We start from the raw sequence: 17,082 nt of genomic DNA on the forward strand, positions 1-17,082 counted from the left end.
AGCATAAATTGTTAATGTGAGACTTTCCTTTCCCTGTGTCCCTGTTCCTTTACCAGTTGTCTATACACCTATTGAATTTATCAGTCAAAATAGAAATAGACTGAATTGCAACATAGAAAACTAAATGTTCTTAATCTGAAAGTATAGGATGATAATAGCTAGAGTTGGTGCATAAAGCTAAGTAGTAAACAAGTGGCTGTTCTCTGTCTTTGCAGCGCAGCACTCTGTAGACGATTTAGGGCAACTGTCCTGGCAGGGAGATCTGGACGTTCCTAATATCTCCTACAGTATGTAACATATTCTCACTATGGAGACCCCTGCTTCCTGCTGGAGAACAGCCACACACCTGCTTTCTGCTCCCGCCAGATAAGACCACTCTCACACACTTCACACACCTAGACCCTGGGCCCATAGAGTGGGTTTGGCGGCTGATGCCCTGCGCTCCTCATAACGCAGGGCATCAGAACAGACGCCCTGCCACTATCATTAACCAGCCCAGTACAGCTTTCAGAAAGCATGGCTGTCTGGTGTCCCTAATGCTGAACATAGAGAAACAACTCCATAAAGAGGAGTGGAAAACAGGCTTGAATGTCTGTGCTGGTCTGTTCTCCAAAGTATGAAGCAGTCATGGGTTCTGTAGATGATTAGGATAGACAAGGAGGGTGACAAGCATTAAAATGGTTGCGATGTCATGATTAACAGTGTGTGTGTGTGTGTGTGTGTGTGTGTGTGTGTGTGTGTGTGTGTGTGTGTGTGTGTGTGTGTGTGTGTGTGTGTGTGTGTGTGTGTGTGTGTGTGTGTGTGTGTGTGTGTGTGTGTGTGTGTGTGTGTGTGTGTGTGTGTGTGTGTGTGTGTGTGTGTGTGTGTGTGTGTGTGTGAGACGAGGCACATTCTGATGTTGTTAATGTGTCTGCAATTTTATAACCACTTCTTGTAAATTTTAGGTGTCTGCAAGGTAAGTGGTATTTTACCAAGTGACAAAAACAAGTACTGTTTTACATTGGCTTCTAATTCAAATTCAAATATTTCCTTGCATATCTATATAGTTGTTTATACAAAGAATGTATGTGAAAATGAGGTAGCCTAACTGGGGTTTGAACAGCAATCCTCTGCCTTCCTTTTAGGCCACATCACTGCTTCCTGGTGTTACAGTAACTGTCAACAGGCTCTCTGTCTGCTCCCTGTACCTCCTGTTACTATCACCAGTTTGACATCCAGTATTGGCACTGACCCAGTATATAGCTTACTCTTTATTCTTATTTCTCCTGTTTTCTTTATTATATTTATATATATTGTAGTGACCTGCACAGACAGCTGTGTGTTATGTGTTATGCTGTTCGTTGGTTGTGCTGTACTTACCAGTACCCAGTGTTCAAGGGATCCGACATGCCAGTCAAACTGCTATCTGCCAACCACGGGATTGCCTGGAATGTTTTGGTGCCCGGCATTCCTGATGGATGGTGGAGCGGCGGGTGGGGTGTGTGTGTGTGTGTGTGTGTGTGTGGGGGGGGTTGGCTGGGGGGTGGAGCATCACCAGTTTAAAACCATGCTTAGCCATTGTTCTCTTTCTTACGTCTGGTCTTAACAAGTGACGGTCACGGTTGATTTATATGGGTATCCTTATTTGGCGTGGGCAATGGCCAAACAGTAGCCTGTGTTGAGTTTGTTTAATTAATTGAGAATTTGTAAACTCAATTCTCTGTCTGAACAATGGTTAATTTATGATCTAGCCAGGTCATTACAATATATACAGTGCCTTGCAAAAGTATTCATCCCCCTTGGCTTTTTTCCTATTTTGTTGCATTACAACCTGTAATTTAAATAGATTTATATTTGGATTTCATTTAATGGACATAAACAAAATAGTCCAAATTGGTGAAGTGAAATGTAAAGAAATTACTTGTTTAAAAAAAATTTAAATAAAGAACGTAAAAGTGGTGTGAGCATATGTATTCACCCCCTTTGCTTTGAAGCCCCTAAATAAGATCTGGTGCAACCAATTATCTTCAGAAGTCACATAATTAGTTAAATAATGTCCAGCTGTGTGCAATCTAAGTGTCAAATCATTCTGAAAGGCCACTGAGTCTGCAACACCACTAAGCAATTGGCACTACCAAGCAAGAGGTACCATGAAGACCAAGGAGCTCTCCAAACAGGTCAGGGACAAAGTTGTAGAGAAGTACAGATCAGGGTTGGGTTATAAAAAAATATCTTGAACTTTGAACATCCCACGGAGCACCATTATTTAAAAAATGAAAGAACATGGCGCCACAACAAACCTGCCAAGAGAGGGCCGCCCAACAAAACTCACGGAACAGGCAAGGAGGGCATTAATCAGAGAGGCATCAAAGAGACCAAAGATAACCCTGAAGGAGCTGCAAAGCTCCACAGTGGAGATTGGAGTATTTGTCCATAGGACCACTTTAAGCTGTACACTGCACAGAGCTGGGATTTACGGAAGAGTGGCCAGAAAAAAGGCATTGCTTGAAGAAAAAAATAAGAAAGAACATTTGATGTTTGCCAGAAGGCATGGGAGACTGGGAGACTCCCCAAACAGATGGATGAAGGTACTCTGGTCAGATGAGACTAAAATTGAGCTTTTTGGCCATCAAGAAAAACGCTATGTCTGGTGCAAACACCTCTCATCACCCCGAGAGCACCATCCCCACAGTGAAGCATGGTGGTGGCAGCATCATACGGTGGGGATGTTTTTCATTGGCAGGGACTGGGAAACTGGTCAGAATTGAAGGAACGATGGATGGCGCTAAATACAGGGAAATCATTGAGGGAAACCTGTTTCAGTCTTCCAGGGATTTGAGACTGGGACACAGGTTCACCTTCCAGCAGGACAATGACCCTAAAGCAACACTTGAGTGGTTTAAGGGAAAACATTAAAAGTTTTGGAGAAGCCTAGTCAAAACCCAGATCTCAGTCCAATTGAGAATCTGTGGTATGACTTAAAGATTGCTGTATACAAGCGGAACCCATCCAAGGAGCTGGAGCAGTTTTGCCTTGAAGAATGGACAAAAATCCAAGTGGCTAGATGTGCCAAGCTGATAGAGACATACCTCAAGAGACTTGCAGTTGTAATTACTGCAGAAGTTGGCTCTACAAAGTATTGACTTTGGGTAAATAGTTATACATGCTCAAGTTTTCTGTTGTTTTTGTCTTATTTCTTGTTTGTTTTACAATAAAACATATTTTGCATCTTCAAAGTGGTAGGCATGTTGTGTAATTGATACAACCCCCCCTCTCCCAAAAAATAAACTTTAATTCCAGGTTGTAAGGCAACAAAATAGGAAAAAGATGAAGGGGGTGGTCACTGTATATATTTGTTTTTAAAATAAAATTTACATTTAAAAGCATTTCACTGCACTTGTACATTTGACAATAAAGCTTACATTTAAACTTGACAGACATGTTACGTGTCCCCACCACATCATTATAACCCTGCTACAATACATCACACTATAACCCTGTTACAATACACCATACTGTAACCCTGCTACAATACACCATACTGTAACCCTGCTACAATACACCGCACTGTAACCCTGCTACAATACACCATACTGTAACCCTGCTACAATACATCATTCTGTAACCCTGTTACAATGCATCATACTGTAACCCTGTTACAATACATCATACTGTAACCCTGCTACAATACATCATACTGTAACCCTGCTACAATACATCATACTGTAACCCTGCTACAATACACCATACTGTAACCCTGCTACAATACATCACACTATAACCCTGTTACAATACACCATACTGTAAAACTGCTAGAATACATCATACTGTAACCCTGTTAAAATACATCATACTGTAACCCTGCTACAATACACCATACTGTAACCCTGCTACAATACACCATACTGTAACCCTGCTACAATACATCACACTATAACCCTGTTACAATACACCATACTGTAACCCTGCTACAATACACCATACTGTAACCCTGCTACAATACACCATACTGTAACCCTGCTACAATACACCATACTGTAACCCTGCTACAATACATCACACTATAAAACCTGTTACAATACACCATACTGTAACCCTGCTACAATACACCATACTGTAAAACTGCTACAATACATCATACTGTAACCCTGTTACAATACATCATACTGTAACCCTGTTATAATACATCATACTGTAACCCTGCTACAATACATCATACTGTAACCCTGTTACAATACATCATACTGTAACCCTGTTACAATACATCATACTGTAACCCTGTTACAATACATCATACTGTAACCCTGCTAAAATATCATCATACTGTAACCCTGCTACAATACATCATACTGTAACCCTGCTACAATACACCATACTGTAAAACTGCTACAATACATCATACTGTAACCCTGCTACAATACACCATACTGTAACCCTGCTACAATACATCACACTATAACCCTGTTACAATACACCATACTGTAAAACTGCTACAATACATCATACTGTAACCCTGTTATAATACATCATTCTGTAACCCTGCTACAATACATCATACTGTAACCCTGTTATAATACATCATACTGTAACCCTGCTACAATACATCATACTGTAACCCTGTTACAATACATCATACTGTAACCCTGTTACAATGCATCATACTGTAACCCTGTTACAATACATCATACTGTAACCCTGTTAAAATACATCATACTGTAACCCTGCTACAAGACATCATACTGTAAACCTGCTACAATACATCATACTGTAACCCTGCTACAATACACCATACTGTATCCCTGCTACAATACACCATACTGTAACCCTGCTACAATACATCACACTATAACCCTGTTACAATACACCATACTGTAAAACTGCTGGAATATATCATACTGTAACCCTGCTACAATACATCATACTGTAACCCTGCTACAATACACCATACTGTAACCCTGCTACAATACATCATACTGTAACCCTGCTACAATACATCATACTGTAACCCTGCTACAATACACCATCCTGTAAAACTGCTACAATACACCATACTGTAACCCTGCTACAATACATCACACTATAACCCTGTTACAATACACCATACTGTAAAACTGCTAGAATACATCATACTGTAACCCTGTTACAATACATCGTACTGTAACCCTGCTACAATACATCATACTGTAACCCTGTTACAATACATCATACTGTAACCCTGCTACAATACATCATACTGTAACCCTGCTACAATACACCATACTGTAACCCTGTTACAAAACATCATACTGTAACCCTGCTACAATACATCATACTGTAACCCTGTTACAATACATCATACTGTAACCCTGTTATAATGCATCATACTGTAACCCTGCTACAATACATCATACTGTAACCCTGCTACAATACATCATACTGTAACCCTGTTACAATACCCCATACTGTAACCCTGCTACAATACACCATACTGTAACCCTGCTACAATACACCATACTGTAACCCTGCTACAATACATCATACTGTAACCCTGCTACAATACATCATACTTTAACCCTGCTACAATACATCATACTGTAACCCTGCTACAATACATCATACTGTAACCCTGCTACAATACATCATGCTGTAACCCTGCTACAATACATCATACTGTAACCCTGCTACAATACATCATACTGTAACCCTGCTACAATACATCATACTGTAACCCTGCGACAATACACCAAACTGTATCTCTAGCATCTCTCTTCAGTCCCTAAATTCCTGTCAAGTGTGTATTATGACATTCTGGATCTTTTCCCCATGCATTCACGTGGAACTGTAAATATGTATTAATATCCATATGCTAATAGGGAGATATAACGGAATCTACAATCAAGATAGTTACAAGTTAAAAAACTGCTTAGCGCAATAGCAATGACCTCAAATTGTATTGAGCAAAATCCTTTAGTTCTCAGTGGGGGCGTACACTCTACTCATACAGACACTATAGGGCTGCAGGCTAACGCACAGTAGCAAGCTCATATAGCTCACGGTAGATCGTTTATGTGGTTGGCTGGCGAAGTGTCTGTTGGAAGGCTTGTGCAGTGAGTGTGATTTATAAACGATATCAGTGAGTGGTTTGAATTGGCAATGTCTATCCATCTCCACTCTTCCATGATGGGTTGGCCAGGCAGACGTGTCCCTTAAGCCACTGTGGACCACAACAGATTTATTAGACACAGTTAAAGGCCAAGCCGCTGCCACACAGGAAATGATTCAGGAGATTCCACTTCATTCATCTAAAATGACAACCATTGAATTGATATAAGATGTTTTTGAAGCTGGTGAAGATATCTCTGCCAGCTGATATACAGTGCCTTGCGAAAGTATTCGGCCCCCTTGAACTTTGCGACCTTTTGCCACATTTCAGTCTTCAAACATAAAGATATAAATCTTTTGTTTTGTGAAGAATCAACAACAAGTGGGACACAATCATGAAGTGGAACGACATTTATTGGATATTTCAAACTTTTTTAACAAATCAAAAACTGAAAAATTGGGCGTGCAAAATTATTCAGCCCCTTTACTTTCAGTGCAGCAAACTCTCTCCAGAAGTTCAGTGAGGATCTCTGAATGATCCAATGTTGACCTAAATTACTAATGATGATAAATACAATTCACCTGTGTGTAATCAAGTCTCCGTATAAATGCACCTGCACTGTGATAGTCTCAGAGGTCCGTTAAAAGCGCAGAGAGCATCATGAAGAACAAGGAACACACCAGGCAGGTCCGAGATACTGTTGTGAAGAAGTTAACAGCCGGATTTGGATACAAAAATATTTCCCAAGCTTTAAACATACCAAGGAGCACTGTGCAAGTGATAATATTGAAATGGAAGGAGTATCAGACCACTGCAAATCTACCAAGACCTGGCCGTCCCTCTAAACTTTCAGCTCATACAAGGAGAAGACTGATCAGAGATGCAACCAAGAGGCCCATGATCACTCTGGATGAACTGCAGAGATCTACAGCTGAGGTGGGAGACTCTGTCCATAGGACAACAATCAGTCGTATATTGCACAAATCTGGCCTTTATGGAAGAGTGGCAAGAAGAAAGCCATTTCTTAAAGATATCCATAAAAAGTGTCGTTTAAAGTTTGCCACACGCCACCTGGGAGACACACCAAACATGTGGAAGACGGTGCTCTGGTCAGATGAAACCAAAATTGAACTTTTTGGCAACAATGCAAAACGTTATGTTTGGCGTAAAAGCAACACAGCCCATCACCCTGAACACACCATCCCCACTGTCAAACACGGTGGTGGCAGCATCATGGTTTGGGCCTGCTTTTCTTCAGCAAGGACAGGGAAGATGGTTAAAATTGATGGGAAGATGGATGGAGCCAAATACAGGACCATTCTGGAAGAAAACCTGATGGTGTCTGCAAAAGACCTGAGACTGGGACGGAGATTTGTCTTCCAACAAGACAATGATCCAAAACATAAAGCAAAATCTACAATGGAATGGTTCAAAATGGTTTTTCAGTTTTTGATTTGTTAAAAAAGTTTGAAATGTCCAATAAATGTCGTTCCACTTCATGATTGTGTCCCACTTGTTGTTGATTCTTCACAAAAAAATACAGTTTTATATCTTTATGTTTGAAGCCTGAAATGTGGCAAAAGGTCGCAAAGTTCAAGGGGGGCGAATACTTTGGGCAAGTTTCTGAAGAGGGGTGGGGTTCTTCCTGCATTGTTTGGTGGTCATTGCGTGCTTGTTGAAGAATTTGAGAGAGAGAATCTTATTGTTACAATAAAACTATCCAAGATGTTTGACAGATTAGAGGTATGTTGGAGTGGAACAGGCATAAATTAGAATCAATTAGAAATGATTTGTCCTCAAATGAGACATTAACCTTGCAAATGAGTAATTGGTTGTGAAAATAAAAATCTTACCAAAGCTAAGTTATGTCACGAATGTAATAAATGCTAATCTGTTTGTCCTAACTGATTAAAGACAATAATGTGAGGTAATTGCCAGTGGGCGTAGACTAATGTGGGTCGACTACTTCATAATATTGTTACAAATGTAATTTCGTCATTCTGAACCCCAGGCCTTTTTCCTTCAAAAGTACCTCCTTTCACAAAACCTAACTGTTTTTGAGGTCGAAAAAATTATCCTTTGTCCATTGTGACGCTTTCAGATATCAAGTGAAAAAACATTACCCTTGTCTTAAGGATTTTGTGTGTCCCCCCCTTCACCCTCACCCCTCTGGCTGTGACATCCACTGATGTGCATCCTGCTTAATTATTTTTTCACACGTTGCTCCCTGATTTTGTCCCAGGGGGAATTGGTTTCTTCTCATCCCAATCCATTTATTGTGACCTTGTCTCATAGGGACAGTGCACAGTGCTGCAGCCCTCCCACATCCCTCCCTTTTTCTCTAATCCCTGAGGCTCCACATTGGTATGGGGAGGTCAAGTACACCAAGCAGGTGTCACCTGCATGACAACCTCCATTATGTAGATCGCTCCAAGTCTCAGGTCTAAAGGCAGACATTTCAGCTGAGTGATATCCCAGAAAGGAGGGGTGTAAGAGGAGGTAGGTACTGAAGAGGACACTGTAAACAGTATATTTCTATTTAACTAGGCAAGTGAGTTAAGAACCAATTCTTATTTACAATGACGGCCTAGGAACAGTGGGGCAGAACGACAGATTTTTACCTTGGCAGCTCAGGGATTCAATCTAGCAACCTTTCTGTTACTGGCCCAACTCTCTAACTACTAGGCTACCTGCCGCCCCACTACATCACTACGAGGGACAGTCAAAGACCCAGTGCAGAGGAGTAAAGGGGTACCACGCCCTGTAGTGAAATGTTGCGGTTCCAAGACAAGTGGAAAAGGACATGGCTGGGCAGAGTGTCTTAGCTGTGACCTCTACACTTCACGCCAGACTGGGAGGGTGTTAAAAGCTTGACCCCTGAGGGACCTCCCAGTAGCGTGAGCTGTCCAGCCGTCCATCACTCCTCCTGACCAGTCTACTCTGACCACTTCACTGTGCCCTTCGGCTGTGTGATAGCCAGGGGAGGAGGAGAGGCATGCCATGCATGGCCCTGCCAGCTAGATCCTAATGGACAGGCCTGAGCACCAAGACGGACTGTAAATTCAATAATAGTGGGCCATTGTGACGGAGGCACAGAACTCTCTACCTTCACACACATACGACTCTCTCCCCACTATTGTGAGTTTTCTGTCTAAAAAAATACAGGAATAAATTCTAAAGGATTTATTCATGGTGATATACCGTAGTTGATGGGAGAATATTCTCTTTGTTGCCTTGTCTTTGGAAAGAGGCGCATTCCATTTTTATTTTAAGAACCAGGGCACTATTCAGATTTGGGGCTCTTGCAAGACATCTAAAGTGCTTCTTGTTAAGGTCATGTCTGTTGTGACATAACAGTTTGTGTCATAGCATGCCAAATGCTGCGTTAGATATGGAAATGTGAACAATTGTTTGCAACTGGTAGTTTAGATAATCTTGACATTATTTCAATCAATGCAGCATGGTGAAGGTAAATCATGGATTCATTCAGATGTATAAAAGATACTTGTGAATAGTTCACAAACCCATAAAGGCTATCGAGCGACACTGCTCTCACTGACCTTGTTCCTTCTGTTCTCAGCAAGAGCCACATTGATAGAAGCTGTGTTTTCCTTCTCTCTCCTGATGAGCATGTCTCTGAGCAGTCTGCTCTGTGCTGTAGGAATCTGGGACAGCCAAATGCACAATATGAATTGATTATAATCCTTATATCCTGTCTATTAAAGAAGCAGGCTAAAGGAAGTGATTAGGTTGGCTTCATGAGTCTCATGCTCCCTTAGTCCCACATGCCTTTAACAGTGGGCTGGGTGGCTGTGGGCTGGGTGGCTGTGGGCTGGGTGGCTGTGGGCTGGGTGGCTGTGGGCTGGGTGGCTGTGGGCTGGGTGGCTGTGGGCTGGGTGGCTGTGGGCTGGGTGGCTGTGGGCTGGGTGGCTGTGGGCTGGGTGGCTGTGGGCTGGGTGGCTGTGGGCTGGGTGGCTGTGGGCTGGGTGGCTGTGGGCTGGGTGGCTGTGGGCTGGGTGGCTGTGGGCTGGGGCTCAGCTCTCTATCCGCTAGCCTTCTGATTTGTATTATTTATTTTAGTAGTTTTATTTTACGTTTATTTAATTAGGCAAGTCAATTAAGGACAAATTCTTATTTCTTTATCTTACTGATAAACACACTGATACCCTCACATCACCTCTAGTGATCCATTGTCATTTCATGCATTATGCACTGCTGTTGTGTGTGTTTGTCCAGTGAAATCACATTTGAAGGGCCGGAGATGGATCAGCATGTACGGTGTGTGTGTGTGTGTGTGTGTGTGTGTGTGTGTGTGTGTGTGTGTGTGTGTGTGTGTGTGTGTGTGTGTGTGTGTGTGTGTGTGTGTGTGTGTGTGTGTGTGTGTGTGTGTGTGTGTGTGTGTGTGTGTGTGTGTGTGTGTGTGTGTGTGTGTGTGTGTGTGTGTGTGTGTGTGTGTGTGTGTGTGTGTGTGTGTGCGCGTGCAAGAGATGCCATCTGAGTTGTGATGGTACTCTGCATTATGAATTGGCATGGAAACCGATATATATGCATTAATTCATTGCTTACTTATTCCAAAGTGTCTTTATGTCAAATTGGAAATATAATTATTTTTCTCCCATCTCCATATCAGGAGTTGGTGCATTTATTCTTGAGAACGTACCACTTCAGAATCGCAGAGCCTCCTTGAATTCCAATGTGCCTGTTGAGCTTGAGTTAGGATTCAGTGGGTACGACAGTGTTTACTATTCAGTTAAATTATTTTCACATTTGTATCATGTTGTGTGAATGTGCTTTGTGAAAATGATACACCAACTTGCACAGCAATACAAACATAACTGTACAGCCTTTTGTAGGGAATTTGTATTTGTGATCTCACACATTAAAGCACATGTTAAGTGTGATGCAGGTAAAAGTCCTTGGGAGGCTAGTATGCCTTATTATTTTCCTCCTCAGGTTTAAGAGACTCCTATTCATTCTATCCTTTACATAGCATTCCATTCATAACTGTCTGTATCTCTTAGTATATTGAAAAGCAAGGACACTGTACGCTATAACGTTGTGATTGTCTCTGTGTGACTTAATGTTATGAGGTCCTGAAGGTGCGGAGGGTAGCCTAGTGGTTAAGTCAAATCAAATCAAAATCAAATCAAATGTATTTATAAAGCCCATCTTACATCAGCTGATGTCACAATGTGCTGTACAGAAACCCAACCTAAAACCTCAAATAGCAAACAATGCAGGTGTAGAAGCACGGTGGCTAGGAAAAACTCCCTAAAAAGGCCAGAACCTAGGAAGAAACCTAGAGAGGAACCAGGCTATGAGGGGTGGCCAGTTCTCTTCTGGCTATGCCGGGTGGAGGTTATAACAGAACATGGCCAAGATGTACAAATGTTCATAGATGACCAGTAGGGTCAAATAATAATAATCACAGTGTTGTCGAGGGTGTAACATGTCAGTTGGCTTTTCATAGCCGATCATTCAGAGAATCTCGAATGCTCCTGCAGTCTCTAGAGAGTTGAAAACAGCAGGTCTGGGACAGGTAGCACGTCCCGTGAAGAAGTGAGGGTTCCATAGCCGCAGGCAGAACAGTTGAAACTGGAGCAGCAGCACGGCCAGGTGGACTGGGGACAGCAAGGAGTCATCAGGCCAGGTAGTTCTGAGGCATGGTCCTAGGACTCAGGTCCTCCGAAAGAAAGAAAGAAAGAAAGAAAGAAAGAAAGAAAGAAAGAAAGAAAGAAAGAAAGAAAGAAAGAAAAAGAGAGAGAATCAGAGAGAGCATACTTAAATTCACACAGGTCACCAGTTAAGACAGGAGAAATACTCCAGACTTAACAGACTGACCCTAGCCCCCTGACACATAAACTACTGCAGCATAAATACTGGAGGCTGAGACAGGAGGGGTCGGGAGACACTGTGCGTTGGGCCAGTAACTGAAAGGTCGCTGGGTCAAATCTCTGAGCCGAGTAGGTGAAAAATCTGCCGATGTGCCCTTGAGCAAGGCACTTAACCCTAATTGCTCCTGTAAGTCACTCTGGATAAGAGCATCTGCTCAAATGTAAAACATTCCTCCTGTCTTCCCAGCATAGCGTTTTATTTTATTAGTTTGCTCATACAGTTGGAAACATCACACCATATTAAAGACAATGTCAGGCGGGTTATTTGAAGGATTCATTTACATCTATATATTGTATATAGATACACAGCCTTTTATTAGGGCAGGGATATATTGCTGTCTCTATCTGCATTAGGGCTGCATGCTCCATAAGCTCATTAATAAGAGACATGCATTATTCATCAACTGTGCATTTTGATGGCAAGGTATAAAACAGCATTTTTTAAATGTAAACAGGGAAACAGTCGGACACTAGCAAGAGATGAGGGGACCATGCAGCCTTCAGCTTGGGGGTTGAAGTAAAGATGAAGTATAAGACCACTGGCAGGGCTTATTACCTGCCGGGCTGGAGCACGAGGAACCAGAGAAGAGAGGAAGGGTGACAATTACACAGCCATTCAGCTACAGGGCACGGCGTATGCTAGCATGAAATGCTATTAGCGGGCCGACAAAGTTGTGAATTGAATGCTATAATGATGAAAAAGCCCTCTATAACATATCCAATCATGTTAGGATGGAGATTAGTGTTATCTGCACTCCACCTGTCAATATCTATTATGAGGAGAGAGCAGCACAGGGCAGTGGTGGACATGGAATTGCTTCTGTCAGCATGACGCCAACGAGCTAGCCAACACCAGAAGAGCAGCAGTGACCATACCACACCTGTCTGAATACTAATACCAGGGAGAGCAGATCTAGCATGCATAGCAGGACAGCTACAGTACTGTGCTGTATGTGGCCCAGACACTCAGTGCTGCTTTTGAAGAAAGGCTGTTGTTCTGTAAAGGGAGGTTCTGCCATTACGTTGAAGGGATAGCTCATTCAAAGCTGGACCAAAGCTGACACAAATGGAGCAAATGGCTGAGAGATACAAACCATCTGACACCCAAATGCCAAAATGCTTCAACAAGCCCAGGACAGGCTGTGTATTTGGGGGTTTGTTGGCTGTGATGTGTACAATGTCTTAGCTAATGTGGAAAGCCAATGGAGTGTCTACATTTTTCAGAATGTATTTACTCATAAATACATAGAGACACAGGTGCACGCAAACACACACACACACACAGGAATATCCACAATCAGCTCATCAGAGAGAGAGAGGAAACTGCAGTGAGTGTAAATCAGTGCCCAGTAGGGTGGAGAACAAGCAATGAAATGTGTGCTTTGTTATGCACATCGAATCCTCTAGCTTTTCGGCATAATGGTGGTGGTGGAACATCTCATTCCAGCATCTCATTCCAGCCACAAATGGCTGGTAATTGCAGCTTGGTGGGAATGGCGTCCCAAAATCACAATTGCGGCTGATGCATAGTCATCACACACTCTCCGCTGGCTGCTTCATTAGGTAACACCTCAGAGTAGATTTAGTGTGACGAGAAGAAGAAGGACAGGTCCATACATTAGAGCAGTACATTTTCCCTCACATATATCCTGTATATTTATATATGTATATACACTGAGTGTACAAAACATTAGGAACACCTTGATTTGCAGCCCCTTTTACTCTCAGAACAGCCTCAATCCGTCGGGCATAGAATGTGTCGAAAGCATTCCACAGGGATGCAGGCCCATGTTGACTAATACTTCATACAGTTGTGTCAAGTTGGCTGGGTGTCCTTTGGGTGGTGGACCATTCCTGATACACATGAGAAACTGGAGCGTGAAAAACACAGCAGCGTTGCAGTTCGTGGCACACGCAAACCTGTGCGCCTGGCACCAAATACCATACCCCATTCAAAGGCACTTAAATATGTTGTCTTGCCCATTCACCCTCTGAATGGCACACACACAATCCATGTCTCAATTGTCTTGAGGCTTAAAAACCTGTCTCCTCCCATTCATCGACAATGATTGAACGAGATTTAAAAAGTGACATCAATAAGGGATCATATCTTTCACCTGGATTCATCTGGTCAGTCTATGTCATGGAAAGAGCAGGAGTTCCTGATGTTTTGTTCACTCAGTGTATATCCTCTGTATCCTGTAGTGTTCACTCATTCAGGGAAGCACAGCGTGTTTACTCTCTCCCAGACCTGTAACACGAACATAGTATTGACATCCTAAACAAATCCATAACCCATTCAGAAACACAGCTCTGTGTTGTTCACATTGAAGACACCCTGATGAAGGGAGTTGTTGCTTAGGGAAATGAAAAATCTCATATTTGTGGCATGAAGGAAAACGTGGGTTTACTTCAGAACTGTGCTATTGAATAAAATAGAGGTGTGAGAGCCGAGAGTGGGCCAGTATGACACGCCTGTTATCAGTAGATCGTCCCTTGGGTGTTGTCCTGGAAAAGCAGAAACCAGGCTTCAGCAGCAGGCAGAACTGACAGAGAGAATGAGAGAGAAGTAGAGAGAGATGGAGAGAGAAGGAGAGGGATAGAGATTGGGAGAGAGGGCAGGAGAACCAGACAGAAGACAATGGTTTTGGATTTCTGAGGGGTGCAATCCCCAATAATGTGAGACATCAATCAGGACCATTTCCTCGTGCCGTGTGGCCACTTTTTATTAAAGCTCATTAAGAGAATGCAAGGAGTCTTTTATGCTAATTTCCCGTTCATCATGTTGCAGTGTGATATCGGCAAGAGGCTGGTCCCATTAATCTGGCCATGGAAAACATTGGCTTTGAAGGCCATATCTTATAATAGCAGCTATTTGTCTTCAAACAAATCATTGTGGTGCACATTCTCATGAACTGTCGACACCGCCCATCAGTAATGGCATTTTCTAACACCAAAATCTTAAGAATCTTTCTTTTTTATATAGCCACGTTGGTTACAACATTGAAAAAAATTATTGCCAAGTTGTTGACAATGGCAAACTATGATTTACTGGCAAAAAAGTTACCTTTCAACTATAATTATAAGTCAAATTACAGTTTTAAGCATCGGTTTGGGTTTAGATGACCACATATCAGAATATTTTTGGTGTGATATGGTTCAATAATATAGAGTAAAATACAGAAACATTACTAAATAATATCTAAGATGTTTTTATAGGAAAGGAAAATAAATAATTTGCCTTTATGGAGCAGTAATGATGCATTTAGCACTCTCATCTCCTCTGGTATCCTTATCATTTCAGGTGTCTGGACACTCTCATCTCCTCTGGTATCCTTATCATTTCACGTGTCTGGACACTCTCATCTCCTCTGGTATCCTTATCATTTCAGGTGTCTGGACACTCTCATCTCCTCTGGTATCCTTATTATTTCAGGTGTCTGGACACTCACATCTCCTCTGGTATCCTTATCATTTCAGGTGTCTGGACACTCTCATCTCCTCTTGTATCCTTATCATTTCAGGTGTCTGGACACTCTCATCTCCTCTGGTATCCTTATCATTTCAGGTGTCTGGACACTCTCATCTCCTCTGGTATCCTTATCATTTCAGGTGTCTGGACACTCTCATCTCCTCTGGTATCCTTATCATTTCAGGTGTCTGGACACTCTCATCTCCTCTGGTATCCTTATCATTTCAGGTGTCTGGACACTCTCATCTCCTCTGGTATCCTTATCATTTCAGGTGTCTGGACACTCTCATCTCCTCTGGTATCCTTATCATTTCAGGTGTCTGGACACTCTCATCTCCTCTGGTATCCTTATCATTTCAGGTGTCTGGACACTCTCATCTCCTCTGGTATCCTTATCATTTCAGGTGTCTGGACACTCTCATCTCCTCTGGTATCCTTATCATTTCAGGTGTCTGGACACTCTCATCTCCTCTTGTATCCTTATCATTTCAGGTGTCTGGACACTCTCATCTCGTCTCCTCTGGACACTCTCATCTCCTCTGGTATCCTTATCATTTCAGGTGTCTGGACACTCTCATCTCCTCTGGTATCCTTATCATTTCAGGTGTCTGGACACTCATCTCCTCTTGTATCCTTATCATTTCAGGTGTCTGGACACTCATCTCCTCTTGTAATCCTTATCATTTCAGGTGTCTGGACACTCATCTCCTCTTGTATCCTTATCATTTCAGGTGTCTGGACACTCTCATCTCCTCTGGTATCCTTATCATTTCAGGTGTATGGACACTCTCATCTCCTCTTGTATCCTTATCATTTCAGGTGTCTGGACACTCATCTCCTCTTGTATCCTTATCATTTCAGGTGTCTGGACACTCTCGTCTCCTCTTGTATCCTTATCATTTCAGGTGTCTGGACACTCTCATCTCCTCTGGTATCCTTATCATTTCAGTTGTCTGGACACTCATCTCCGCTTGTATCCTTATCATTTCAGGTGTCTGGACACTCTCATCTCCTCTTGTATCCTTATCATTTCAGGTGACTGGACACTCTCATCTCCTCTGGTATCCTTATCATTTCAGGTGTCTGGACACTCATCTCCTCTGGTATCCTTATCATTTCAGGTGTCTGGACACTCTCATCTCCTCTGGTATCCTTATCATTTCAGGTGTCTGGACACTCTCATCTCCTCTGGTATCCTTATCATTTCAGGTGTCTGGACACTCTCATCTCCTCTTGTATCCTTATCATTTCAGGTGCCTGGACACTCTCATCTCGTCTGGTATCCTTATCATTTCAGGTGTCTGGACACTCTCATCTCCTCTGGTATCCTTATCATTTCAGGTGTCTGGACACTCTCATCTCCTCTGGTATCCTTATCATTTCAGGTGTCTGGACACTCATCTCCTCTTGTATCCTTATCATTTCAGGTGTCTGGACACTCATCTCCTCTTGTAATCCTTATCATTTCAGGTGTCTGGACACTCATCTCCTCTTGTATCCTTATCATTTCAGGTGTCTGGACACTCTCATCTCCTCTGGTATCCTTATCATTTCAGGTGTATGGACACTCTCATCTCCTCTTGTATCCTTATCATTTCAGGTGTCTGGACACTCATCTCCTCTTGTATCCTTATCATTTCAGGTGTCTGGACACT

The 17,082-nt window shown here is 42.4% G+C and overlaps 1 protein-coding gene across 2 annotated transcripts in view; it reads left to right on the forward strand.

Annotated features, from left to right (window-relative positions):
- The window catches only part of LOC123998742 (protein shisa-6-like), an 80,081-nt gene that overhangs the window by 19,131 nt on the left and 43,868 nt on the right, over positions 1-17,082 (forward strand). For both annotated transcript variants that reach the window (XM_046303860.1, XM_046303862.1), the window contains exon 5: positions 216-287. In XM_046303860.1, the coding sequence (XP_046159816.1) occupies positions 216-287 (72 nt within the window). The remainder of the gene's footprint in view (positions 1-215; positions 288-17,082) is intronic.

The sequence above is a fragment of the Oncorhynchus gorbuscha genome, linkage group LG16 (assembly GCF_021184085.1).
Source record: "Oncorhynchus gorbuscha isolate QuinsamMale2020 ecotype Even-year linkage group LG16, OgorEven_v1.0, whole genome shotgun sequence".
In the NCBI taxonomy this organism is placed as follows: domain Eukaryota; kingdom Metazoa; phylum Chordata; class Actinopteri; order Salmoniformes; family Salmonidae; genus Oncorhynchus; species Oncorhynchus gorbuscha.